This window comes from Oncorhynchus nerka, linkage group LG7, assembly GCF_034236695.1.
Source record: "Oncorhynchus nerka isolate Pitt River linkage group LG7, Oner_Uvic_2.0, whole genome shotgun sequence".
Lineage (NCBI taxonomy): Eukaryota > Metazoa > Chordata > Actinopteri > Salmoniformes > Salmonidae > Oncorhynchus > Oncorhynchus nerka.
Window position 1 is genome coordinate 96,662,874 of NC_088402.1, and position 27,662 is coordinate 96,690,535.

General features: G+C 45.3%; 1 protein-coding gene across 1 annotated transcript; it reads left to right on the forward strand.

The window, feature by feature from the left end:
* Window positions 1-512: 512 nt before the first annotated feature.
* sephs3 (selenophosphate synthetase 3) lies at window positions 513-26,926 on the forward strand. Its single transcript, XM_029654799.2, has 8 exons — window positions 513-937; window positions 4,552-4,655; window positions 5,256-5,363; window positions 14,602-14,756; window positions 15,576-15,666; window positions 17,103-17,202; window positions 17,620-17,832; window positions 26,116-26,926. Exons 1-8 carry the CDS (start codon window positions 652-654, stop codon window positions 26,346-26,348), a joined length of 1,290 nt encoding a protein of 429 aa, XP_029510659.2. The 5' UTR covers window positions 513-651; the 3' UTR covers window positions 26,349-26,926.
* The last annotated feature ends 736 nt before the right edge of the window (window positions 26,927-27,662 follow it).

Genomic DNA, 27,662 nt, shown 5'->3' on the forward strand with positions numbered 1-27,662 from the left:
CACCAAGCAAGGAGTTTTTGTATGGAAGTCAATGAGAGTGTCGAATTTGGTCGACAATAAAATTAATTGCTTATTAGCTAAGTGAGATTTATTTGACCGAATATAAGTTTCGTAGTGCATTAGCTGTTACTCTTGAACTGAAATAAGTAGGACACGTGACAACCCATGCAACGTTGAATCGAGATGGCTATGCATATTCATGAGAATACTTCTGTATGTGTAATGTTTACTGTTAATTTTTGTTGTTTTTCACTTTATATATTCACTTTGTATGTTGTCTACCTCACTTGCTTTGGCAATGTTAACACATGTTTCCCATGCCAATAAAGCCCTTGAATTGAATTGAATTAAAGGCTCTCACCATTGGATATATGCGGTGACGTCAACAACCCTATTCAAATATTAAAAATTGGATTTCAATATGGACATGTATCCACCAATCCAGAGAAAGGATAGGCGGGAGCTAGACGGCCCGCCGGGCCGCTTTGTGGACAACGAACTCCCATTGGTGGGACGGAGATACATGTATCTTGTCAGTATACCCATAATCTTTGTATCTATTCATCACACACACGCTTTCCTCTCCTCTGTTGCTTGGCTCTGAACTAGCTTGTCGAGCTATCCTCCAAACAGACCGCTAACTACCCAGCAATGTCAGCTACCTCTCCTCCCACCCCAACGGCTGATGCTTCTGCGGGGACAGAATCATGCTTCCCCCCGGGATACAAGCCTTTCCGTCCCGAAGAGCATGGCCTGGACGCCGGCTTCCGCCTGACGGGCTTCTCGGATATGAAGGGATGAGGATGCAAGGTCCCCCAGGAGACGCTGCTCAAACTCCTGGCGGGACTGGAGCCTCACCGGCCCGGGGAAACCGGGGACCAAGGCACCGATTTCGGACAACTCACTCCCAACAACACCTCCGCTGGCCCCCGACTAGGTAGCTAGCTCGTTAGCATAGCTAGCAAAATTATATTCGTTTTCAAGTAAACTTGTCAAGTTATTTAATGTAGCTAACTTGTTTTATATTATTATTATCAAACTAACATAAGCTGATTAGTTAACTATGTCGTGGCTAAGTTAGCAATGTAGCCATATAAGCCTGCTAACAAACAAGTCCCTTCTCGAGCCAACTAGCAGTATGTATGCTAGCTGAAGGTAGGGCTGTCCCGGTGCGCCTTATCTCTTAGCATCTCTGATGCAAGGCCAGATAGCTGACTGTTGATGGTGTCTAGCTAACTGCTGTTTAGTAAATGAATAACGTTGTCAAGGTAATAAACAGGGGTGAAAGTATTATTGATTTCCGGTACTGGACCTCCAGAAATGATGGGCCTAATCATAGAATTCCATATAGAACCCCTATTAATTCAATAGGATCTCTGTGGGCCTATTCATAAATATGTCATTTCACTTTGAAAATGTATTACATTTTTAATTGTGGCATAAACAACCAGCCATGATTTTTTTATTTTTATTATATATATATTTTTGTCAATCACTTCAAAAGGGCTCCTTTACTCAACTTGGTCTCAGATCATTTCGTATTATTCTGCACGTAAATCTGAGACACTCCATTTAGTGTATTAGTTTGTGGATGGCATACAGCAGTTTTTGTTAATCCTGGTCCTGGGGACCCAAAGGCTGTGCATGTTTTGTGTTTGCCTAATTCAAATGATCAACTCATCAAGCTTTGATGCTTTGAATCCGGTTTAGCACTAAGGCAACAACTAAAACGTGCACCACTTTGTGTCCCCGCGATCAGGATTAACAAACACTGTCCCAGAACCATTTCATAAGATTTGTTACAAATTCCAATATCTGCTATGTTTTGCAAAATATACATTATGTTACAAAATCTATCTAGGTGGCTAACATTAGATAGCTCGCTTAGGGTTAAGTTAAAGGGTTAGTGGAAGGATTAGCTAACATGCTAAGTAGCTGCAAAGTAGCTAAAGTTGTTCATGATTCGATGTTGATGTGGGCGTATAACGTGAACCTCCAGCAACCTTTGGGCTGCCTGGCGTTTTAACGACCCCCCATTTAGCCAGCCACCATACTTTCATTTTTGCCTTAATAAGTAACCAAACTTAACATATCATACTAAGTGGAGTGTCTCAGATTTACTTTTTATTTATTTAACCTTTCATTTAACTAGTCAAGTCAGTTAAGAACAAATTCTTATTTACAATGACGGACGACAGGGGAACAGTGGGTTATTACTGCCTTGTTCAGGGGAACAGTGGGTTATTACTGCCTTGTTCAGGGGAACAGTGGGTTATTACTGCCTTGTTCAGGGGAACAGTGGGTTATTACTGCCTTGTTCAGGGGAACAGTGGGTTATTACTGCCTTGTTCAGGGGAACAGTGGGTTATTACTGCCTTGTTCAGGGGAACAGTGGGTTATTACTGCCTTGTTCAGGGGAACAGTGGGTTATTACTGCCTTGTTCAGGGGAACAGTGGGTTATTACTGCCTTGTTCAGGGGAACAGTGTGTTATTACTGCCTTGTTCAGGGGAACAGTGGGTTATTACTGCCTTGTTCAGGGGAACAGTGGGTTAACTGCCTTGTTCAGGGGAACAGTGGGTTATAACTGCCTTGTTCAGGGGAACAGTGGGTTATTACTGCCTTGTTCAGGGGAACAGTGGGTTATTACTGCCTTGTTCAGGGGAACAGTGGGTTATTACTGCCTTGTTCAGGGGAACAGTGGGTTATTACTGCCTTGTTCGGGGGAACAGTGGGTTAACTGCCTGTTCAGGGGAACAGTGGGTTATTACTGCCTGGTTCAGGGGAACAGTGGGTTATTACTGCCTGGTTCAGGGGAACAGTGGGTTATTACTGCCTTGTTCAGGGGAACAGTGGGTTATTACTGCCTTGTTCAGGGGAACAGTGGGTTATTACTGCCTTGTTCAGGGGAACAGTGGGTTATTACTGCCTTGTTCAGGGGAACAGTGGGTTATTACTGCCTGGTTCAGGGGAACAGTGGGTTATTACTGCCTTGTTCAGGGAACAGTGGGTTATTACTGCCTGGTTCAGGGGAACAGTGGGTTATTACTGCCTTGTTCAGGGGAACAGTGGGTTATTACTGCCTTGTTCAGGGGAACAGTGGGTTATTACTGCCTTGTTCAGGGGAACAGTGGGTTATTACTGCCTGGTTCAGGGGAACAGTGGGTTATTACTGCCTGGTTCAGGGGAACAGTGGGTTATTACTGCCTGGTTCAGTGAGACAGAACAACATATTTTTACCTTGTCAGCTCTGGGATCCAATCCAGAAAGCTTCTGGTCCAACACTCTAACCACTAGGCTACCTGCCGCCCCTCCACTCTAACCACTAGGCTACCTGCAGCCCCTCCACTCTAACCACTAGGCTACCTGCCTCCCAGTCCACTCTAACCACTAGGCTTTACCTGCCAGCTCCACTCTAACCACTAGGCTACCTGCCGCCCCTCCACTCTAACCACTAGGCTACCTGCCGCCCCTCCACTCTAACCACTAGGCTACCCTGCCGCCCCTCCACTCTAACCACTAGGCTACCTGCAGCCCCTCCACTCTAACCACTAGGCTACCTGCCGCCCCTCCACTCTAACCACTAGGCTACCTGCCGCCCCTCCACTCTAACCACTAGGCTACCTGCCGCCCCTCCACTCTAACCACTAGGCTACCTGCCTCCCTCCACTCTAACCACTAGGCTACCTGCCTCCCTCCACTCTAACCACTAGGCTACCTGCAGCCCCTCCACTCTAACCACTAGGCTACCTGCCGCCCCTCCACTCTAACCACTAGGCTACCTGCAGCCCCTCCACTCTAACCACTAGGCTACCTGCCGCCCCTCCACTCTAACCACTAGGCTACCTGCCGCCCCTCCACTCTAACCACTAGGCTACCTGCCGCCCCTCCACTCTAACCACTAGGCTACCTGCCGCCCCTCCACTCTAACCACTAGGCTACCTGCCTCCCCTCCACTCTAACCACTAGGCTACCTGCCTCCCCTCCAATCTAACCACTAGGCTACCTGCCGCCCCTCCACTCTAACCACTAGGCTACCTGCCGCCCCATTACATACAGAATAATATAATGCTTTGAGACCAGGTTGCAACATTAGGCTACCCACTCGTGTTCATCCACTTGCAACATACAGTACCAGTCAAAGTTTGGACACCTACTCATTCTAGATTTTTCTTTATTTTTTGACTGTTTTCTACATTGTAGAATAATAGTGAAGACATCAAAACTATGAAATAACACATATGGAATCATGTCGTAACCAAAAAAATTAAATTCATATTTGAGATTCTTCAAAGTAGCCACCCTTTGCCTTGATGACAGCTTTGCACACTCTTGGCATTCTCTCAACCAGCTTCATGAGGTAGTCACCTGGAATGCATTTCAATTAACAGGTGTGCCTTGTTAAAAGTACATTTGTGGAATTTCTTTCCTTAATGCTTTTGGGCCAATTCTTTCCTTACTTTCATCCCTGTTCATAAATCAATCAGTCAATCATTGCATACCATGGTAGCATGAATATTGTTAAAGTGTGTGTGTGTGCGTGTGTGTGAAGGTATAGGCATGGACTCCTGTGTGGTGCCTCTGCGACATGGAGGCCTCTCATTGGTCCAAACTACAGACTTCTTCTACCCTCTGGTGGAGGACCCTTACATGATGGTGAGTTCTGACACCTGACCTTTAACGCCTGACCTCCATTGTAACCTCTCATCTCCTAACATTTCTTAGGGCATGATTTATGTTTTATGCCCCAACTTATATCTGTATGAGTGAATTACATTTAATTTTCTTGTCAAATCGCCAGTTCGTGACCCATCCTTTACGAGATTGTATGTCTCTCTCTCTCTCTCCTTCCCCACATATCTCCACCATCTCTCGCTGTCTCTCCTTCCCCACATCTCTCGCTCTCTCTCCTTCCCCACATCTCTCCACCATCTCTCGCTGTCTCTCCTTCCCCACATCTCTCCTCCTTCCCCACATCTCTCGCTCTCTCTCCTTCCCCACATCTCTCCACCATCTCTCGCTCTCTCTCCTTCCCCACATCTCTCCACCATCTCTCGCTCTCTCTCCTTCCCCACATCTCTCCACCATCTCTCGCTCTCTCTCCTTCCCCACATCTCTCCACCATCTCTCTCTCTCCTTCCCCACATCTCTCGCTCTCTCTCTCCTTCCCCACATCTCTCGCTGTCTCTCCTTCCCCACATCTCTCCACCATCTCTCGCTCTCTCTCCTTCCCCACATTGCTCTCTCCCCCCCCAGGGAAGGATAGCGTGTGCTAATGTCCTCAGTGATCTGTATGCTATGGGCATCACGGAGTGTGACAACATGCTGATGCTACTCAGTGTCAGCCAGAAGATGTCAGAGCAGGTAGGTATTGTTGTGTAATATGATGTTGTTGCCATCCTAATGTTATAAATCAACTCTGCAGAGCTCTCCCTGTCTTCTGTCGTGCCCTGATTGTATCACTGCTGATGATATCTGGAAATGTGCGTGTACACCCTGGCCCATCTACAATTGCTAACCCCAATTCTGACTTATGCTCTATCTGTTTAACTGATTTCTGCTGTCGTAAAAGCCTGGGTATTCTGCACGTTAACACTAGAAACGTATTACCTAAATTGTGACCCGTTTAAGGAAACTAAGCGTATGTCGCGGGTTTAAGAGCCGTTTGAACGTAAAATTTAAATTAAAAAAAATGTAAAATGCGTTTGTTGTCTCAGCCACTGCCTGTCACCAAGGGAGTACCCCAAGGCTCGATCCTAGCCCCACACTCTTCTCAATTTACACCAACAACATAGCTCAGGCAGTAGGAAGCTCTAACATCCATTTATATGCAGATGATAGTCTTGTACTCAGCTGGCCCCTCCCCGGATTTTGTGTTAAACGCTCTACAACAAAGCTTTCTTAGTGTCCAACAAGCTTTCTCTTCTCTTAATCCCTTAACCTTGTTCTGAACACCTCCAAAACAAAAGTCATGTGGTTTGGTAAGAAGAATGCCCCTGTCCCCACAGGTGTGATTACTACCTCTGAAGGTTTAGAACTGGTCATCTCTGTATACCCGTCACAAGACCCACTGGTTGATGCTTATTTATTAAACCTTCTTAGGCCTCACTCCCCCCTATCTGAGATATCTACTGCAGCCCTCATCCTCCACATACAACACCCGTTCTGCCAGTCACATTCTGTTAAAGGTCCCCAAAGCACACATCCCTGGGTCGCTTCTCTTTTCATTTCGTTGCTGCTAGCGACTGGAACGAGCTGCAACAAACACTCAAACTGGACAGTTTTATCTCCATCTCTTCACTCAAAGACTCGATCATGGACACTCTTACTGACAGTTGTGGCTGCTTTGTATGATGTATTGTTAGGGTTGCACACTCCACTCTATTGTTAGGGTAAATATACAGAGGTGGGAATTAACTTTAATTAAATGAGTTGACATGGGATGATTTAACTACAAAGAAAGGGAATGATCCCCAATGATCCATCGTTTCTCCCAAAAACGGTTTCAACGTCTGTAAAATGATAGTCTAGAAACTAAAGCTTTGGTTGTCTTCCTCTCAGACTTCCATGTCTTCTCCCTGGACCTCCTCAATGTCCACCTCTTGAACATCACTCTGAGGCCTCATCTTCCATGTCTTCTCCCTGGTCCTCCTCAATGTCCACCTCTTGAACATCAGACTCCGAGGCCTCATCTTCCATGTCTTCTCCCTGGACCTCCTCAATGTCCACCTCTTGAACATCACTCTGAGGCCTCATCTTCCATGTCTTCTCCCTGGACCTCCTCAATGTCCACCTCTTGAACATCAGACTCCGAGGCCTCATCTTCCATGTCTTCTCCCTGGACCTCCTCAATGTCCACCTCTTGAACATCAGACTCCGAGGCCTCATCTTCCATGTCTTCTCCTGGACCTCCTCAATGTCCACCTCTTGAACATCAGACTCCGAGGCCTCATCTTCCATGTCTTCTCCCTGGACCTCCTCAATGTCCACCTCTTGAACATCAGACTCCGAGGCCTCATCTTCCATGTCTTCTCCCTGGACCTCCTCAATGTCCACCTCTTGAACATCAGACTCTGAGGCCTCATCTTCCATGTCTTCTCCCTGGACCTCCTCAATGTCCACCTCTTGAACATCAGACTCTGAGGCCTCATCTTCACTGTCACTTTCCAACCTGGTTGAGGATAACTCGTTGTCAGGCTCAAAAAGCCTCAAATTTGCCCGGATGGCCACCAATTTTTCAACCCTTATATTGGTCAGCCTGTTGCGTGCTTTGGTGTGTGTGTTCCCAAACAAGGACCAGAGGCAGCTGATGTTGGTGGGATTTGGAGGATGATGGAGGCAACAGGGGAAAGAGCCTCACATCCACAAAGTCCCTTCCACCAGGTGGCTGATGAGATACTTTTTTTTTGACACTATGTGACCCTTTTGGAATTACCTGGATTTCTGCATAAATTAGTCATCAAATTTGATCTGGTCTTCATCTAAGTCACAACAACAGACAGTCTGCTTAAACTAATAACACACAAACAATCAGACCGGCACAACAGTCAGGAGGAGTTCTGGACCATTCCTCTTTACAAAACTGTTTCAGTTCAGTAATATTCTTGGGAAGTCTGGTGTTAACCGCTCTCTTGAGGTCATCCCACAGTATCTCAATCGGGTTGAGGTCAGGACACTGCATTTCAATCTGGTTGAGGTCAGGACACTGCATTTCAATCTGGTTGAGGTCAGGACACTGCATTTCAATCGGGTTGAGGTCAGGACACTGCATCTCAATCGGGTTGAGGTCAGGACACTCCAGAAGGCCGTATTTTCTTCTGTTGAAGCCATTCTGTTGTTGATTTACTTCTGTGTTTTGGGTCGTTGTCCTGTTGCATCACCCAATGTCTGTTGTGCTTCAGTTGGCGGACAGATAGCCTTACATTCTCCTGCAAAATGTCTTGATAACCTTGTGAATTCATTCGTCCGTCGATGATAGCAAGCTGTCTAGGCCCTGAGGCAGCAAAGCAGCCCCAAACCAATTGAGCTCCCTCCACCATACTTTACAGTTGGGATGAGGTTTTGATGTTGCTGTGCCTTTTGTTCTCCACACATAGTGTTGTGTGCTCCTTCCAAACAACTCAACTTTGGTTTCATCTGTCCACAGAATATTTTGCCAGTAGCGATGTGGAACATCCAGGTGCTCTTTTACAAACTTCAGACGTGCAGCAATGTTTTTTTTGGACAGCAGTGGCTTCTTCCGTGGTGTCCTCCCATGAACACCATTCTTGTTGAGTGTTTTACGTATCGTAGACTCGTCAGAGATGTTAGCATGTTCCAGAGATTTCTGTAAGTCTTTAGCTGACACTCTAGGATTCTTCTTAACCTCATTGAACATTCTGCACTGTGCTCTTGCAGTCATCTTTTCAGGATGGCCACTCCTAGGGAGAGTAGCAACAGTGCTGACCTTTCTTCGTTATTAGACCATGTGTCTTACCGTGGACTGATGAACATCACGGCTTTTAGAGACACTTTTGTAACCCTTTCCAGCTTTATGCAAGTCAACAATTATTAAACGTTGGTCTTCTGTGATCTGTTTTGTTTGAGGTGTGGTTCACATCAGGCAATGCTTCTTGTGAATAGCAAACTCAAATGTTGTGAGTGTTTTTTATAGGGCAAGGCAGCTCTAACCAACATCTCCAATCTCGTCTCATTGATTGGACTCCAATTAGCTTTTGGAGAAGTCATTAGCCCTGGGGGGGGGGGTTCACATACACTTCCCAACCTACACTGTGAATGTTTAGTGGATGTATTCAATATAGACAAGAAAAATACAATTTGTGTTTTATTGGTTTAAGCACAGTGTGTTTGTCTGTTGTTGTGACTTAGATGAAGATCAGATCAAATGTTATGACCAATTCATGCAGAAATCCAGGTAATTCCAAAGGGTTCACATACTTTTTCTTGCCACTCTGTGTTTTGCACGACTGCCATATTACGTCTCCATCCCAAAGCCCTTGCTTGGAAGTGTACTTCGCCAGACTGCGAAGAAACCTTGCCCTCATCCAGGCCAAGATGGCGAGACACGATAGTGATGACCCCATAGGCCTTGTTGATCTCTGCACCAGACAGGATGCTCTTGCCAGCATACTTTGGGGTCCAACATGTACGCTGCGGCGTCTATGGGCTTCAGGCAGAAGTCTTCACGGTTTTTGATGTATTTCAGAACTGCAGTTTCCTCTGCTTGGAGCAACAGTGAAGTGGGCGGGTTTCTCCTTAAACCTGCAAGCAGAGTCTGAACATCAGACAGGATGGCATTGTCTCCCTCAATCCGTGCAATGGCTACTGCTATAGGTTTCAGGCTGCTTACCACTCTCCAAAATACATCATCCAGGAGGATCCTCTTGATGGGGCTGTCCATATCGGCAGACTGTGATATGGCCATTTCTTGGCGAGACCCTAACGGGTGTTGCTGGGCAGCTTCAATGTGGTGCTCTTATTCATCTCACTTTGCATGGTGAGGTAGATTGCTCCTATAACTTGATGACCCTTCACATACCTAACCATTTCATTGGCTCTCTTGTAGAGTGTATCCATTGTTTTCAGTGCCATGATGTCCTTGAGGAGCAGATTCGATGCATGAGCAGCACAGCCAATGGGTGTGATGTGAGGGTAGGACTCCTCCCACTTTAGACCAAGCAGCCTTCATGTTCGCAGCATTGTCTGTCACCAGTGCAAATACCTTCTGTGGTCCAAAGTCATCAGACTGCCTTCAGCTCATCTGCAATGTAGAGACCGGTGTGTCTGTTGCCCCTTGTGTCTGTGCTCTTGTAGAATAGTGGTTGAGGGGTGAAGATGATGTAGTTAATTATTCCTTGACCACGAACATTAACCACCCATCAGAGATGATTGCAATAGTCTGCTTTCTCTATGATTTGCTTGACCTTCACTTGAACTATGAGCTCTGCATCCAGCAAATGAGTAGATAAAGCATGTCTGGTTGGAGGGGTGTATGCTGGGTAAAGAACATTCAGAAATCTCTTCCAATACACATTGTCTGTGAGCATCAGAGGTGAACCAGTTGCTTACACAGCTCGAGCAAGACATTCATCAGCATTTCTCTGACTGCATTCCTCAATTGAGTCAAAACAAAAACTTCTGATTCTAGGAGGACCTTGAGCTGTTGCTATCGATAAGGTATCTGAGTCATCATTTTCACCTCAAATAGAAGTAGAGGGACTTTTGTCAGAGGTTGCTTGTTGTGAGCGCTGAGGGAACTTTATGCACTGGGCCAGATGATTCTGTATCTTTGTTGCCTTCTTCACATATGATTTGGCACAGTGCAAATGTACACAGCTTTTCCTTCTACATTGGCTGCAGTGAAATGTTTCCACACATCAGATAGGGCCCGTTGGCATTTCCTGTAAAGATTAGGAGAAATTAGTTTTAAAAAAAACAACAAATACAATTCCATGTACAGATAGTTAAGCAGTTAGAACAACTACTTTGTGTGAATGTTTTAAAATGAAACGTATGGAAACAGGTGAACTAACACTCCTCAGTTAGCAGGCTACATCAAGCTAAAAACCCCACATGGTAGCAGAAACTAACAAGAAGAAATTGTTAACGAGTTAGAAAATGATTTAAACACACTTTGCTGTAGGCTACTATTTACTAGTTTAAAAATATATAATGTATGTCATATAAAATATCTTCACCCTTCCCAGTATTGTAAACAAAACTCACCAGAAAGCATGGCTCAGACAGTGGGTTCAATAGCATCTCATTAGTGTGCAAGATCTTGAGAATTGAATTTTTATTTATTTAACCTTACCTAGGCAAGTCAGTTAAGAACAAATTATTATTTACAATGACGGCCTAGGAACAGTGGGTTAACTGCCTTGTTCGGGGGCAGAACGACAGATTTTTACTTTCTCAGTTCAGGGATTCGATCCAGCAACCTTTCGGTTACTAGTCCAACACTGACCACTAGGCTACCTGCCGCCCCTCCACTCTAACCACTAGGCTACCTGCCGCCCCTCCACTCTAACCACTAGGCTACCTGCCGCCCCTACACTCTAACCACTAGGCTACCTGCCGCCCCTACACTCTAACCACTAGGCTACCTGCCCCCTCTACACTCAAACCACTAGGCTACCTGCCGCCTCTACACTCTAACCACTAGGCTACCTGCCGCCTCTACACTCTAACCACTAGGCTACCCTGCCGCCCCTACACTCTAACCACTAGGCTACCCTGCCGCCCCTACACTCTAACCACTAGGCTACCCTGCCGCCCCTACACTCTAACCACTAGGCTACCCTGCCGCCTCTACACTCTAACCACTAGGCTACCCTGCCGCCCCTACACTCTAACCACTAGGCTACCCTGCCGCCCCTACACTCTAACCACTAGGCTACCCTGCCGCCCCTACACTCTAACCACTAGGCTACCCTGCCACCTCTACACTCTAACCACTAGGCTACCTACCCCCTCTACACTCTAACCACTAGGCTACCTGCCTCCTCTACACTCTAACCACTAGGCTACCCTGCCACCTCTACACTCTAACCACTAGGCTACCCTGCCACCTCTACACTCTAACCACTAGGCTACCCTGCCACCTCTACACTCTAACCACTAGACTACCTGCCACCTCTACACTCTAACCACTAGGCTACCTACCCCCTCTACACTCTAACCACTAGGCTACCCTGCCACCTCTACACTCTAACCACTAGGCTACCCTGCCGTCTCTACACTCTAACCACTAGGCTACCCTGCCGCCTCTACACTCTAACCACTAGGCTACCCTGCCGCCTCTACACTCTAACCACTAGGCTACCCTGCCGCCTCTACACTCTAACCACTAGGCTACCCTGCCGTCTCTACACTCTAACCACTAGGCTACCCTGCCGCCTCTACACTCTAACCACTAGGCTACCCTGCCGTCTCTACACTCTAACCACTAGGCTACCCTGCCGTCTCTACACTCTAACCACTAGGCTACCCTGCCTCCTCTACACTCTAACCACTAGGCTACCCTGCCGTCTCTACACTCTAACCACTAGGCTACCCTGCCTCCTCTACACTCTAACCACTAGGCTACCCTGCCGTCTCTACACTCTAACCACTAGGCTACCCTGCCACCTCTACACTCTAACCACTAGGCTACCCTGCCACCTCTACACTCTAACCACTAGGCTACCCTGCCTCCTCTACACTCTAACCACTAGGCTACCCTGCAGCCTCTACACTCCAACCACTAGGCTACCCTGCCTCCTCTACACTCTAACCACTAGGCTACCTACCCCCTCTACACTCTAACCACTAGGCTACCCTGCCTCCTCTACACTCTAACCACTAGGCTACCTACCCCCTCTACACTGTAACCACTAGGCTACCTGCCGCCTCTACACTCTAACCACTAGGCTACCCTGCCTCCTCTACACTCTAACCACTAGGCTACCTACCCCCTCTACACTCTAACCACTAGGCTACCCTGCCTCCTCTACACTCTAACCACTAGGCTACCTACCCCCTCTACACTCTAACCACTAGGCTACCCTGCCTCCTCTACACTCTAACCACTAGGCTACCTACCCCCTCTACACTGTAACCACTAGGCTACCTGCCGCCCCTCCACTCTAACCACTAGGCTACCCTGCCTCCTCTACACTCTAACCACTAGGCTACCCTGCCTCCTCTACACTCTAACCACTAGGCTACCTACCCCCTCTACACTGTAACCACTAGGCTACCTGCCGCCTCTACACTCTAACCACTAACCACCATGGAAATTTACCGTGAAGTTTCTGACTCTTTGCAGCCCTATTTGTTTTCTCCACCTTCTCGCCCTGTGAGCAGAGCTAGAAACACAAGCATTTAGTTAGATATTACTGCACTGTTGGAGCTAGAAACACAAGCATTTAGTTAGATACTACTGTTGGAGCTAGAAACACAAGCATTTAGTTAGATACTACTGTTGGAGCTAGAAACACAAGCATTTAGTTAGATACTACTGCACTGTTGGAGCTAGAAACACAAGCATTTAGTTAGATATTACTGCACTGTTGGAGCTAGGAACACAAGCATTTAGTTAGATACTACTGCCCCGTTGGAGCTAGAAACACAAGCATTTAGTTAGATATTACTGCACTGTTGGAGATAGAAACACAAGCATTTAGTTAGATATTACTGTACTGTTGGAGATAGAAACACAAGCATTTAGTTAGATATTACTGCACTGTTGGAGCTAGAAACACAAGCATTTAGTTAGATATTACTGCACTGTTGGAGCTAGAACACAAGCATTTAGTTAGATATTACTGCACTGTTGGAGCTAGGAACACAAGCATTTAGTTAGATACTACTGCCCCGTTGGAGATAGAAACACAAGCATTTAGTTAGATACTACTGCACTGTTGGAGCTAGGAACACAAGCATTTAGTTAGATACTACTGTTGGAGCTAGGAACACAAGCATTTAGTTAGATACTACTGTTGGAGCTAGAAACACAAGCCTTTAGTTAGATATTACTGCACTGTTGGAGCTAGAAACACAAGCCTTTAGTTAGATATTACTGCACTGTTGGAGTTAGGAACACAAGCATTTAGTTAGATACTACTGCACTGTTGGAGCTAGGAACACAAGCATTTAGTTAGATACTACTGTTGGAGCTAGAAACACAAGCATTTAGTTAGATACTACTGCACTGATGGAGCTGGGAACACAAGCATTTAGTTAGATATTACTGCACTGTTGGAGCTAGGAACACAAGCATTTAGTTAGATACTACTGCCCCGTTGGAGCTAGAAACACAAGCATTTCACTACACCCACAATAACATCTGTTAAATATGGACCAATAACATCTGTTAAATATGTGACCAATAACATCTGTTAAATATGGACCAATAACATCTGTTAAATATGGACCAATAACATCTGTTAAATATGGACCAATAACATCTGTTAAATATGGACCAATAACATCTGTTAAATATGTGACCAATAACATCTGTTAAATATGGACCAATAACATCTGTTAAATATGGACCAATAACATCTGTTAAATATGGACCAATAACATCTGTTAAATATGGACCAATAACATCTGTTAAATATGGACCAATAACATCTGTTAAATATGTGACCAATAACATCTGTTAAATATGTGACCAATAACATCTGTTAAATATGGACCAATAACATCTGTTAAATATGGACCAATAACATCTGTTAAATATGGACCAATAACATCTGTTAAATATGGATGTGACCAATAACATCTGTTAAATATGTGTATGTGACCAATAAATGCATTTGTTAACCTGATGCTGTGTTTAGTAGCAGGGTGTCTGGAGGGGATTCAGAACAGTTGCCTGTTAATTCATAAACCCACTAATCTACAAATATCAGACTTTAGACTGACTTCCATGTGACGCAACCTCTCTGCGTGTGTGTGTGTGTGTGTGTGTGTGTGTGTGTGTGTGTGTGTGTGTGTGTTTGTTCCTGAAGTTGTGCCTAGTCAGTGTAACTTGCAGAACTGGGAGCTAGTTGGTCGTGATGAAGTGATAACTGTGTGCGTGTGCGTGTGTGTGTGTGTGTGTGTGTGTGTGCAGGATCGTGAGCGTGTGATGCCTCTGATGATCCGTGGTTTCCGTGACGCGGCGGAGGAGGGCGGGACTTCGGTGACAGGCGGCCAGACGGTGGTCAACCCCTGGATCATCATAGGGGGTGTGGCCTCGGTCGTCTGCCAACCCAACGAGTTCATCATGTAAGAGAGGGAGTGTTCTGTTCAGACTGGGGTCAGACTGGGGTCAGACTGGGGTCAGGGTGTTCTGTTCAGACTGGGGTCAGACTGGGGTCAGGGTGTTATCAGGGTGTTCTGTTCAGACTGGGGTCAGGGTGTTATCAGGGTGTTATCAGGGTGTTATCAGGATGTTATCAGGGTGTTCTGTTCAGACTGGGGTCAGACTGGGGTCAGGGTGTTATCAGGGTGTTCTGTTCAGACTGGAGTCAGGGTGTTCTGTTCAGACTGGGGTCAGGGTGTTCTGTTCAGACTGGGGTCAGGGTGTTATCAGGGTGTTCTGTTCAGACTGGGGTCAGGGTGTTCTGTTCAGGGTGGGGTCAGACTGGGGTCAGGGTGTTATCAGGGTGTTATCAGGGTGTTCGGTTCAGAATGGGGTCAGGGGTTCTGTTCAGGGTGGGGTCAGACTGGGGTCAGGGTGTTCTGTTCAGACTGGGGTCAGACTGGGGTCAGGGTGTTCTGTTCAGACTGGGGTCAGGGTGTTATCAGGGTGTTCTGTTCAGACTGGGGTCAGACTGGGGTCAGGGTGTTCTGTTCAGGGTGGGTCAGACTGGGGTCAGACTGGGGTCAGGGTGTTCTGTTCAGGGTGGGTCAGACTGGGGTCAGGGTGTTATCAGGGTGTTATCAAGGTGTTCTGTTCAGACTGGGGTCAGGGTGTTATCAGGGTGTTATCAGTTCTTGTTGGTAACCTTAGAGAGTCGGGCCAAACAGGATCAATTCTAATGGGAAGTTTCCTTGTCAATACTGTGTGTTACTGTGTGTTACTGTGTCTTACTGTGTGTGTAGGCCAGACAGTGCAATACCGGGGGACGTGTTGGTGCTGACCAAGCCTCTAGGAACCCAGGTAGCTGTCAACGCTCACCAGTGGCTGGACCAGGTACTGTACCATAATACTGTCTATCTAAATCAAATCAAATGTATTTATATAGCCCTTCTTACATCAGCTGATATCTCAAAGTGCTGTACAGAAACCCAGCCTAAAACCCCAAACAGCAAACAATGCAGGTGTAGAAGCACGGTGGCTAGGAAAAACTCCCTAGAAAGGCCAAAACCTAGGAAGAAATCTAAAGAGGAACCAGGCTAGGTCCTCTGGCTGGGGTGGCCAGGCTAGTCCTCTTCTGGCTGTGCCGGGTAGAGATTATAACAGAACATGACCAAGATGTTCAAATGTTCATAAATGACCAGCATGGTCGAATAATAATAAGGCAGAACAGTTGAAACTGGAGCAGCAGCACAGTCAGGTGGACTGGGGACAGCAAGGAGTCATCATGTCAGGTAGTCCTGGGGCATGGTCCTAGGGCGCAGGTCCTCCGAGAGAGAGAAAGAAAGAGAGAATTAGAGAGAGCATATGTGGGGTGGCCAGTCCTCTTCTGGCTGTGCCGGGTGGAGATTATAACAGAACATGGCCAAGATGTTCAAATGTTCATAAATGACCAGCATGGTTGAATAATAGTAAGGCAGAACAGTTGAAACTGGGCTGGAACAGGTACTATACCATAATACTGTCTATCTGGTGGCTGGACCAGGTACTATACCATAATACTGTCTATCTGGTGGCTGGACCAGGTACTATACCATAATACTGTCTATCTGGTGGCTGGACCAGGTACTATACCATAATACTGTCTATCTGGTGGCTGGACCAGATACTATACCATAATACTGTCTATCTGGTGGCTGGACCAGGTACTATACCATAATACTGTCTATCTGGTGGCTGGACCAGGTACTATACCATAATACTGTCTATCTGGTGGCTGGACCAGGTGCTATACCATAATACTGTCTATCTGGTGGCTGGACCAGGTACTATACCATAATACTGTCTATCTGGTGGCTGGACCAGGTACTATACCATAATACTGTCTATCTGGTGGCTGGACCAGATACTATACCATAATACTGTCTATCTGGTGGCTGGACCAGATACTATACCATAATACTGTCTATCTGGTGGCTGGACCAGGTACTATACCATAATACTGTCTATCTGGTGGCTGGACCAGATACTATACCATAATACTGTCTATCTGGTGGCTGGACCAGATACTATACCATAATACTGTCTATCTGGTGGCTGGACCAGGTACTATACCATAATACTGTCTATCTGGTGGCTGGACCAGGTAGGTGATATTCTAGCTTCCTGGTCTGTCTTCACAAGTCAGAGGCTTCTTTTAGATTTTTCCAAAAATTAGGATGTCTCATTGAAATAGGTAAATAATCTATCCTCTTTCGATCCCTACTTCTCTCCCTCTCTCTCTCTCGTGTGTGTGTGTGTGTGTGTGTGTGTGTGTGTGTGTGTGTGCACAGCCAGAGAGGTGGAATAAGATCAAGCTAGTGGTCTCTAAGGAGGAAGTGGAGCAGGCCTACCAGGAAGCCATGTTCTCCATGGCAACGCTCAACCGCACAGGTAACACACACACACTAATATAACAGGTAGCCTAGCGATTAAGCGCTTTGGGCCAGTAACCGGAAGGCCGCTGATTCGAATCCCCGAGCCATCAATTAAGGCAACCCCGCACCTACCTCTCTGATTCGGAGGGGTTAAATGTGGAAGACACACCTCTCTGATTCAGAGGGGAGGGGTTAAATGTGGAAGACACACCTCTCTGATTCAGAGGGGAGGGGTTAAATGTGGAAGACACACCTCTCTGATTCAGAGGGGTTGGGTTAAATGTGGAAGACACATTTCAGTTGATTGCATTCAGTTAAAAACTGACGAGCCCCCCCCCCACCCCCCCTCCACACACACACACACATTAACATAACACACACACACAACTACCTAGTCTGTAACAACCCACTGTGTGTTTGTGTGCGATCACAGCGGCAGGCCTCATGCACAGGTTCCAGGCCCACGCTGCAACAGACGTGACTGGGTTTGGGTTGCTAGGGCACGCCCGTAACCTAGCGACGATGCAACGTGCTGAGGTAGCCTTCGTCATCCACAACCTCCCCATCATTGCCAAGATGGCCGCCATCAGCAAGGCCTATGGAAACATCTTCAACCTGCTGGGGGGGACGTCCTCGGAGACATCTGGTAGGACACTAGAGCTTGGCCAAAATATCATCTACCAATATGTTTCATATTTATTTGATGTTTTTGAGTAATCGAAGTTCTTCATTTGCTTTATGAGTGAACCCAGGGTGTCAACACACACATTCGAAGTGATTTCATTGGGTCTTCCTCCATTCTGATGGTTTCATAGTGTTTTTATTAATCTATTTACCCTGTTTTCGCCCAAATGTCCTGGTATCCAATTGGTAGTTACAGTCTTGTCTCATCGCTGCAACTCCCGTATGGACTCGGGAGTGGCGAAGGTCGAGAGCCGTGCGTCCTCCGAAACCTAACCAAGCCGCACTGCTTCTTGACAACAATGCCTGCTTAACCCAGAAGCCAGCCGCACCAATGTGCCGGAGGAAACACTGTGCACCTGGCAACCGCGTCAGCGTGGACTGCGCCCAGGCCCACCACAGGAGTCGCTAGTGCGTGATGGGACAAGGACATCCCTGCCTGCCAAAACCTCCCCTAACTCTGACGACGCTGGGCAAATTGTGCGCCGCCCCATAGGTCTCCCGGTCTCGGCCGGCTGCGACAGAGCTTGGACTCGAACCCAGAATCTCTAGTGGCACAGTTTAGCACTGCGATGCACTTGGGAGGCTATACTGTTTAACCAAACTTCAACCAAAGGTTTCTAATTTGAGATTTCTACATTGCTGCTTAAGGGCTGCACAGTAAGTATCTAGGCCTTAATTTTGACCAAATATTGCAATTAGATCAAAACACAAGTGAATTGTTGGAATCGTGTAGTTAGAATATAATATTATATATATTATTAGAATGTAATACTGGGCACTTATTTGACACGACAGCGAATTAAAAAGCCAGGGAGGCGTTCATAGGAATTAGAATACTAGTAGGGTCTCTATGGAGGCACTATTGTGACGGAGTAGGAACCAAAGTGTTGGTCAGTGTATAGGGACCCTATACATTTGACTTGTCATGCTTATGTATATAGGTTAATTTGCATAACTTTGTGGCCTTAAATTGGTGCGTATTTTCGTTAGTGGTTATGTAGCCCATCTTATTCAGCACACAACATACAAATCCTATATTTGAGTGGAAAATATGTCAAAGTGCAAGAGCTGTTGCTACAGCTCTTCAAATGGCTCTTTCTTTGCTATTGGAACTAAACGTGCTTTAATCAACGAGCCCAATCAATGCTCAACAATTCTAACTGCAGTGCGCTTTTGGCAATGGAGTTTTCCCGTCAATTTCTTTATGAAACGAACATTCGTGTGCTGCACTTAAAGTGAAAATAATACTTCAACATTTGAAGCTTCATGTTATGGTCTGTTGCATAGGTTCTCTTTGCTTTTTAAAGTTCGACGTTCGATTATGAGATGGGGTGAAATCCAAAGTTGTGCTATATTACACTGCTCAATAAAATAAAGGGAACACTTAAACAGCACAATGTAACTCCAAGTCAATCACACTTCTGTGAAATCAAACTGTCCACTTAGGAAGCAACACTGATTGACAATACATTTCACATGCTGTCGTGCAAATGGAATAGACAACAGGTGGAAATTATAGGCAATTAGCAAGACACCCCCAATAAAGGAGTGGTTCTGCAGGTGGTGACCACAGACCACTTCTCAGTTCCTATGCTTCCTGGCTGATGTTTTGGTCACTTTTGAATGCTGGCGGTGCTTTCACTCTAGTGGTAGCATGAGACGGAGTCTACAACCCACACAAGTGGCTCAGGTAGTGCAGCTCATCCAGGATGGAACATCAATGCGAGCTGTGGCAAGGTTTGCTGTGTCTGTCAGCGTAGTGTCCAGAGCATGGAGGCGCTACCAGGAGACAGGCCAGTACATCAGGAGACGTGGAGGAGGCCGTAGGAGGGCAACAACCCAGGAGCAGGACCGCTACCTCCGCCTTTGTGCAAGGAGGAGCAGGAGGAGCACTGCCAGAGCCCTGCAAAATGATCTCCAGCAGGCCAAATGTGCATGTGTCTGCTCAAACGGTCAGAAACAGACTCCATGAGGGTGGTATGTGGCCCCGACGTCAACAGGTGGGGGTTGTGCTTACAGCCCAACACCGTGCAGGGCGTTTTTCATTTGCCAGAGAACACCAAGATTGGCAAATTCGCCACTGGCGTCCTGTGCTACACACAGATGAAAGCAGGTTCACACTGAGCATGTGACAGGCGTGACAGTCTATATTAATAAACAATAAAACAACATACCTTATTTACATCAGTATTCAGACTCTCCTGTGAGACTTGAAATTGAGCTCAGGTGCATCCTGTTTCCATTGATCATCCTTGAGATGTTTCTACAAGTTGATTGGAGTCAACCTGTGGTAAATTTAATTGATTGGACATGATTTGGAAATGCACACACCTGTCTATATAATGTCCCACAGTTGACAGTGCATGTCAGAGTAAAAACCAAGCCATGAGGTTGATGGGATTGTCTGTAGAGCTCCGAGACACAGATGTGGGGAAGGGTACCAAAACATTTCTGCAGCATTGAAGGTCCCCAAGAACACAGTGGCCTCCATCATTCTTAAATGGAAGATGTTTGGAACCACCGAGACTCTTCCTAGAGCTGGCCGCCCTGCCAAACTGAACAATCAGGGGAGAAGGGCCTTGGTCAAGGAGGTGAACAAGAACCCAATGGTCACTCTGACAGAGCTCTATAGTTCCTCTGTGGAGATGGGAAGAAGGACGACCAGTTCTGCAGCACTCCACCAATCAGGCCTTTATGGTACAGTGGCCAGACGGAAGCCACTCCTCAGTAAAAGACACATGACAGCCCTCTTGGAGTTTGCCAAAAGGAACCTGAAGACTCTGACCATGAAAAACAAGATTCTCTGGTCTGATGAAACCAAGATTGAACCCTTTGGCCTGAATGCCAAGCGTCACATCTGGAGGAAACCTGGCACCATCGCTACGGTGAAGCATGGTGGTGGCAGCATCATGCTGTAGGGATGTTTTTCAGCTGCAGGGATTGGGAGACTAGTCAGGATCGAGATAAAGATGAACGGAGCAAAGTACAGAGAGCCTTGATGAAAACCTGCTCCAGACAAAGGGTCACCGTCCAACAGGACAACCATCCTAAGGACAAGTCTCTGAATGTCCTTGAGTGGCCCAGCCAGAGCCTGGACTTGAACCTGATCGAACATCTCTGGAGAAACCTGAAAATAGCTGTGCAACGAAGCTCCCCATCCAACCTGATAGAGCTGGAGAGGATCTGCAGAGAAGAACGGGAGAAACTCACCAAATACAGGTGTGCCAAGCTTGTAGCGTCATACCCAAGAAGACTGGAGGCTGTAATCGCTGCCAAAGGTTCTTCAACAAAGTACTGAGTAAAGGGTCTGAATAGTTATGTAAATGTAATATTTAAGTTTTTTTATTTTAATAAATGTGCAAAGATTGCTAATAAAACTCTTGCTTTGCCGTTATGGGGTATTGTGTGTAAATTGACAAACAATTTTTATACATTTTAGAAAAGACTGTAACGTAAAACTATGTGGAAAAAGTCAAGGAGACTTTTCAACGTAGTTGAGATCACATCTTCCTCTCTGACTAGCGGTTTCAACTCTCTATTTGCTGTTGAGGTTTGGTCCAACAGAATCGGCCATATGGACACAACACATTGAGACATTGTTTTACTGTCTCAACTGCTCAGAGCAGACACTACTAAAACACAAGTATTAATGAACATTGATTCTGGAAAATGGATATTCAGTTTGTTGTGCCATTGGTGTATATTACTATTCAACTGTTCTACCTTGTTAGCTAGCAAATAGGTCCAAGCTGGCTCAACTGTTCTACCTTGTTAGCTAGCAAATAGGTCCAAGCTGGCTCAACTGTTCTACCTTGTTAGCTAGCAAATAGGTCCAAGCTGGCTCAACTGTTACACCTTGTTAGCTAGCAAATAGATCCAAGCTGGCTCAACTGTTATACCTTGTTAGCTAGCAAATGGATCCAAGCTGGCTCAACTGTTCTACCTTGTTAGCTAGCAAATAGGTCCAAGCTGGCTCAACTGTTATACCTTGTTAGCTAGCAAATAGGTCCAAGCTGGCTCAACTGTTATACCTTGTTAGCTAGCAAATGGATCCAAGCTGGCTCAACTGTTCTACCTTGTTAGCTAGCAAATAGGTCCAAGCTGGCTCAACTGTTCTACCTTGTTAGCTAGCAAATAGGTCCAAGCTGGCTCAACTGTTATACCTTGTTAGCTAGCAAATAGGTCCAAGCTGGCTCAACTGTTATACCTTGTTAGCTAGCAAATAGGTCCAAGCTGGCTCAACTGTTCTACCTTGTTAGCTAGCAAATGGGTCCAAGCTGGCTCAACTGTTATACCTTGTTAGCTAGCAAATAGATCCAAGCTGGCTCAACTGTTATACCTTGTTAGCTAGCAAATAGGTCCAAGCTGGCTCAACTGTTATACCTTGTTAGCTAGCAAATAGGTCCAAGCTGGCTCAACTGTTATACCTTGTTAGCTAGCAAATGGATCCAAGCTGGCTCAACTGTTACACCTTGTTAGCTAGCAAATAGATCCAAGCTGGCTCAACTGTTACACCTTGTTAGCTCAAGCTGGCTCAACTGTTACACCTTGTTAGCAAATGGAAAGCTGGCTCAACTGTTACACCTTGTTAGCTAGCAAATAGATCCAAGCTGGCTCAACTGTTACACCTTGTTAGCTAGCAAATAGATCCAAGCTGGCTCAACTGTTACACCTTGTTAGCTAGCAAATAGATCCAAGCTGGCTCAACTGTTATACCTTCTTAGCTAGCAAATGGATCCAAGCTGGCTCAACTTGAAATATAAAGATTAGCTGGCTACTCACGAGCATTTGGGCTTGAGAGATTGTTGATGAGACCTGTGTTCATGTCCTATAGCCTAATTCCTAGCATTATTAGTGAATGTACATTATGCGTTAGGTTCTGGGGACATTTGTACAAAAAAAAAAAAAAAAAAATTTAAAAGGCCATTTTCATAGACTTAATTGAAAGCCAGATGAGTGATTATTGCAACAACAAAAAAAACAGGTTAAACTATTTTGAAAAAATTATTAGTGGGTCTGATGGTTGTGGAAAGCTTATTTAGCCTAGGTATAACTAAGTCCTGAATTCAATAGATTATTGCTGACTGTGTAAAATGCAGTGTATTTTACCTTTTAATTGTACAACACTTATTTAGAGGTTAAATCTATATATACCCTGAATCGCACAAGTTAGAAAAATCAATATGATTTTTAGGCCATATCGCCCAGCCCTATGTTGAGTGTTACAAATCTAGCAGCGTTGCAGTTCTTAAACCAGTGTGCCTGGCAACTACCAAAGGCACTTCAATCTTTTGCCTTGCCTATTCACCCTCTGAATGGCACACAAACACAATCCATGTCTCAAGGCTTAAAAAATACTTCTTTAACCTCTTTCTCCTCCCCGATTTTAAAGTGGATTTAACAAGTGACATTAAGGGAGCATAGCTTTCACCTGGACTCACCTGGTCCGTCTGTCATGGAAATAGTAGGTGTTCTTAATGTTTTGTACACTCAGTATACAGTCATGGCCAAAAGTTTTGAATGACACAAATATACATTTTCACAAATTCTTCTGCCTCAGTTTGTATGATGGCAATTTGCATATAGTCCAGAATGTAATGAATATGAATTGCAAAGTCCCTCTTTGCCATGCAAATGAACTGAATCCCCCCCAAAAACATTTCCACTGCATTTCAGCCCTGCCACAAAAGGATCAGCTGACATGTCACTGATTCTCTCATTAACACAGGTGTGAGTGTTGACGAGCACAAGGCTGGAGATCACTCTGTCATGCTGATTGAGTTCGAATAACAGACTGGAAGCTTCAAAAGGAGTCAATCATTGTTCTTCCTCTGTCAACCATGGTTACCTGCAAGGAAACATGTGCCGTCATCATTGCTTTGCACAAAAAGGGCTTCACAGGCAAGTGGGCTCACTCACAATTTTGCCTAAGAACACAGCCATGAATAAAGAATGGTACCAACTCATCCTCCGAGAGCAACTTCTCCCAACCATCCAGGAACAGTTTGGTGATGAACGATGCCGTTTCCAGTATGATGGAGCACCTTGCCATAAGGCAAAAGTGATAACTAAGTGGCTCGGGGAACAAAACTTGAATATTTTGGGTCCATGGCCAGGAAACTCCCCAGACCTTAATCCCAATGAGAACTTGTGGTCAATCCTCAAGAGGCGGGTGGACAAACAAAACCCCACAAACTCTAAGCATTGATTATGCAAGAATGGGCTGCCATTAGTCAGGATGTGGCCCAGAAGTTAATTGACCACATGCCAGGGCGGATTGCCGAGGTCTTGAAAAGAAGGGTCAACACTGCAAATATTGACTCTCTGCATCAACTTCATGTAATTGTCAATAAAAGCCTTTGACACTTATGAAATGCTTGTAATTATACTTCATTATTCCATAGTAACATCTGACAAATATCTAAAGACACTGAGGCAGCAGACTTTGTGGAAATTAATATTTGTGTCATTCTCAAAACTTTTGGCCACGCCTGCATCATTCCCGGTCGGCTCAGAGGGATCCGGCTCATGAGCTCTTAATGGAAAATGAATGTGGTTTATGCTTCGTATCGCATCGAACTGAGTCGCATCGATTTGTTCCTCCAATCAAATCACAGTGAATCATTTGAAACGTCGCCCGTGTATCGAGGTGTCTTGAAAGGGAAGGATCCCTGCTATTGCTCTCTATTCATCTGATTTTAGAAGATATCGTTGCACAAACGACAACATGCTGAACGACACCAACACTGGTATCTGGCTGTATTAGCTACGTTTGCTCTGACTCGGATTACATTTACAGTGTTGTTGTTTTGGCTCTGTACTCCAGCACTTTGTATTTGAAATGATACAATGACATTAAAATGACTATGTGGTTAGTTTTAATTTGAGGATATTTGCATCCATATCTGGTGGACCATTTTCGAAATTACAGCACTTTATGTACAAAAATATTGGAGCTGATTGACTTATATGTGAATAAAAGTAGTCAGAAGTTTAGTATTTGGTCCCATATTCCTAGCACACAATGACCACATCAAACCTGTGACTCTATAAACGTGTTGGATGCATTTTGCTGTTTGTTCTGGTTGTGTTTCAGATTATTTTGTGTCCAATAGAAATGAGATGATAAATAATGTATTGTGTCATATTTTGGAGTCACTTTTATTGCAAATAAGAATAGAATATGTGTCTAAACACTTCTACATGTAAAAATGTATGTTACCATGGTTACGGGTAACTCTGAATGAATCATGAATAACGAGTGAGAAAGTTAGAGGCATAAATATCAACCCCCCCCCCAAAAAATGCTAATCTCTCCTGGTGAAAGCACCAATTTGTAAGTCGCTCTGGATAAGAGCGTCTGCTAAATGACTTAAATGTAAATGTAAATGTTATTGTAATGGTGAGAGGTTAGCATGTCTTGGGGCTATGATATTAAATGCTAACCTCCCCTGTTATTGTAATGGTGAGAGGTTAGCATGTCTTGGGGTTATGATATAAAATGCTAACCTCCCCTGTTATTGTAATGGGGAGAGGTTAGCATGTCTTGGAGCTATGATATAAGATGCTAACCTCCCCTGTTATTGTAATGGTGAGAGGTTAGCATGTCTTGGGGGTATGATATAAATGCTAACCTCCCCTGTTAATGGTGAGAGGTTAGCATGGGGGGTATGATATAAAATGCTAACCCCTCCCTGTTATTGTATGTCTTGCATGTCTTGGGGGTATGATATAAAATGCTAACCTCCCTGTTATTGTAATGGTGAGAGGTTAGCATGTCTTGAGGGTATGATATAAAATGCTAACCTCCCTGTTATTGTAATGGTGAGAGGTTAGCATGTCTTGAGGGTATGATATAAAATGCTAACCTCCCTGTTATTGTAATGGTGAGAGGTTAGTCTTGGGGTTATGTCTTGTTATTGTAATGGTGAGAGGTTAGCATGTCTTGGGGGTATGATATAAGATGCTAACCTCCCCTGTTATTGTAATGGTGAGAGGTTAGCATGTCTTGGGGGTATGATATAAAATGCTAACCTCTCCTGTTATTGTAATGGGGAGAGATTGAGAGGTTAGCATGTCTTGGGGGTTTGATATTTGTGCTCTGTAGCTTTCTCACTCATCATTATTCGCAATTCATTCAGGTTTATCTTTAATCATGTTTATGTATTTAGGAACATTTTATTCTTATTTACAATAAAAGTTACTCCCAAATGACACTATACGTTATTTCCCATTCACCCTGTAGGTGGCCTTCTAGTAAGTCTGCCCAGAGAGCAGGCGGCCCGGTTCTGTGCGGAGGTGAAGGGTCAGGGGTCTGGGGGTGGAGCCTGGATCATCGGCATCGTGGAGAAAGGAGAACGCGGCGCTCGCATCATCGACAAACCACGCATCATCGAAGTCCAACCCAGAGGGACCGCTGCAGCCAATCAGGAGAACAGCAGCTCTACTAGTCCAGCTTCTGGCGATACGCCGTCATAGCCTCTCCCTCTTTACGTGTGTTGCTGTCCATCTCTTTCCCTCGTTTAGCCACAGGAGCTACAGGCCAAAACACCGAACATGGAGAGGGAATGGACAACACTCCAAATGGTTCCTCTTTTAAATTAAAGTAACATTCCAACAGTTTTCCCTCCAATCAGTGAAATGGGAAATAGATCAAGTTGGTGTATGTGATTTTAGAGTGTGGGTCAGAACATTCTCCTGGTGAAACGTTTGTCATTGTGGGAGTGGTTGGAAAAAAATGTTTATTTAATGTGTTTCTATTGGATATTTGGCTTGTCTATAAGGATGTCTGGCTCTACCCATTGGTTCAGAGGCAGGGTTGAGCAGCTCTCTCTGGACCAATGGGGTCGTCCGGTATGTCCTCTGCCAGCTGACTGGCTGCTCAGCTCAAAGCCCCCCCTACCTGTTTATGAAGCTCCGCCTTCCAAACCTCAGCCAATGGGGCCAGGCGGAGTGGATGTCTGTCTCAGGAAGGGGGTGGGGCTCATGTGCTGGGTTCCAGCCATTGGCTATGTGTTTCTGGATAATTCACAATCAATAAACCGATCATCAACTCACTGTGGTCCCTTTGGTACTTCCTGTATGTGTGTGTGATTTAAAATGAATGTATTTTTTAGGACAGTTGGGTACAGAATGAATAATGGTGGAATACGTTAGAATATTGGTCTTCTCTATATCAGTTGGTTGAGCACGGCGCATGCGACCATCCATAAGATGTACTGTATGCATACAGGATAAAAGTGTCTGCTATTAAAGGCATATTTTATATTAAAATGTGTCACCGTGTTCTAACCCGAGAGACCTGGGAAAAGATCCGTCAGTCGCGGGCTGCTTTCAGCCTGCCCTGCTTTCCAACCCTCTGAACAGAGACGCAAGTAAGATGAGAATTAGCAGCAACTGTTGGATAATGGAAGTTGATTTAAAAAATACTTTATTGTTGTTGGTTAGCTAGCTAGCGAATTTGAGCCATATTGGCATAGACATGATGACATCAGTCAAAACAAGACATGGTATCATTAAGTTGAAACAAGCCACCTAACGAGGCCCCACACGGCAGCTTGTCGGTGAGCACGGTTACATGCACACAATAATGCGACCGTGGACAGTCCGTTTGTTTACATGGACACATCTTCAACCAGGATACTGATGAATAAATACAGGAAATCGCCAATCAAAATGAACGTTCTGGCACAGTGACAGTGTTATTTTTGCTTAAAAGACTTTTTGATTCTGAGTTCGGACATATACAGTACATTTGAAATATATGATGCATCCTTTCACCTTTCCCGAAAT